General features: G+C 48.4%; 1 protein-coding gene across 1 annotated transcript in view; it reads left to right on the plus strand.

The window, feature by feature from the left end:
- Nucleotides 1-246, plus strand: part of LOC118338068 (proline-, glutamic acid- and leucine-rich protein 1-like) — an 8,306-nt gene that overhangs the window by 4,869 nt on the left and 3,191 nt on the right. The window contains exon 9 of the mRNA XM_035675242.1: nt 134-221. Within this exon, the coding sequence (XP_035531135.1) occupies nt 134-221 (88 nt within the window). The remainder of the gene's footprint in view (nt 1-133; nt 222-246) is intronic.

Genomic DNA, 246 nt, shown 5'->3' on the forward strand with positions numbered 1-246 from the left:
AAGTGACCTACTGCAGCTTTAATGGCCTTCCCCTCTTTGCAGCATGTAAGGATCTAAATCAAATCCAGCAGTGATGGGTTTGTTCAGAAGACTGTTTCAGTTACATTATTGTTCTCTGTACACTGTCCTACAGGGTGGATCCAGCCTCAGCTGTCCGTCTGCCCGTCAGACCAATACTCAACCTGGTGTGCCGAGCCCTCGCTGTTAGCTCCAAGAGCATAGTAAGCATACACACACACACACACA

The sequence above is a fragment of the Morone saxatilis genome, unplaced genomic scaffold (assembly GCF_004916995.1).
Source record: "Morone saxatilis isolate NCDOM2014 unplaced genomic scaffold, NCSU_SB_2.0 Contig4, whole genome shotgun sequence".
Classification (NCBI taxonomy): domain Eukaryota; kingdom Metazoa; phylum Chordata; class Actinopteri; family Moronidae; genus Morone; species Morone saxatilis.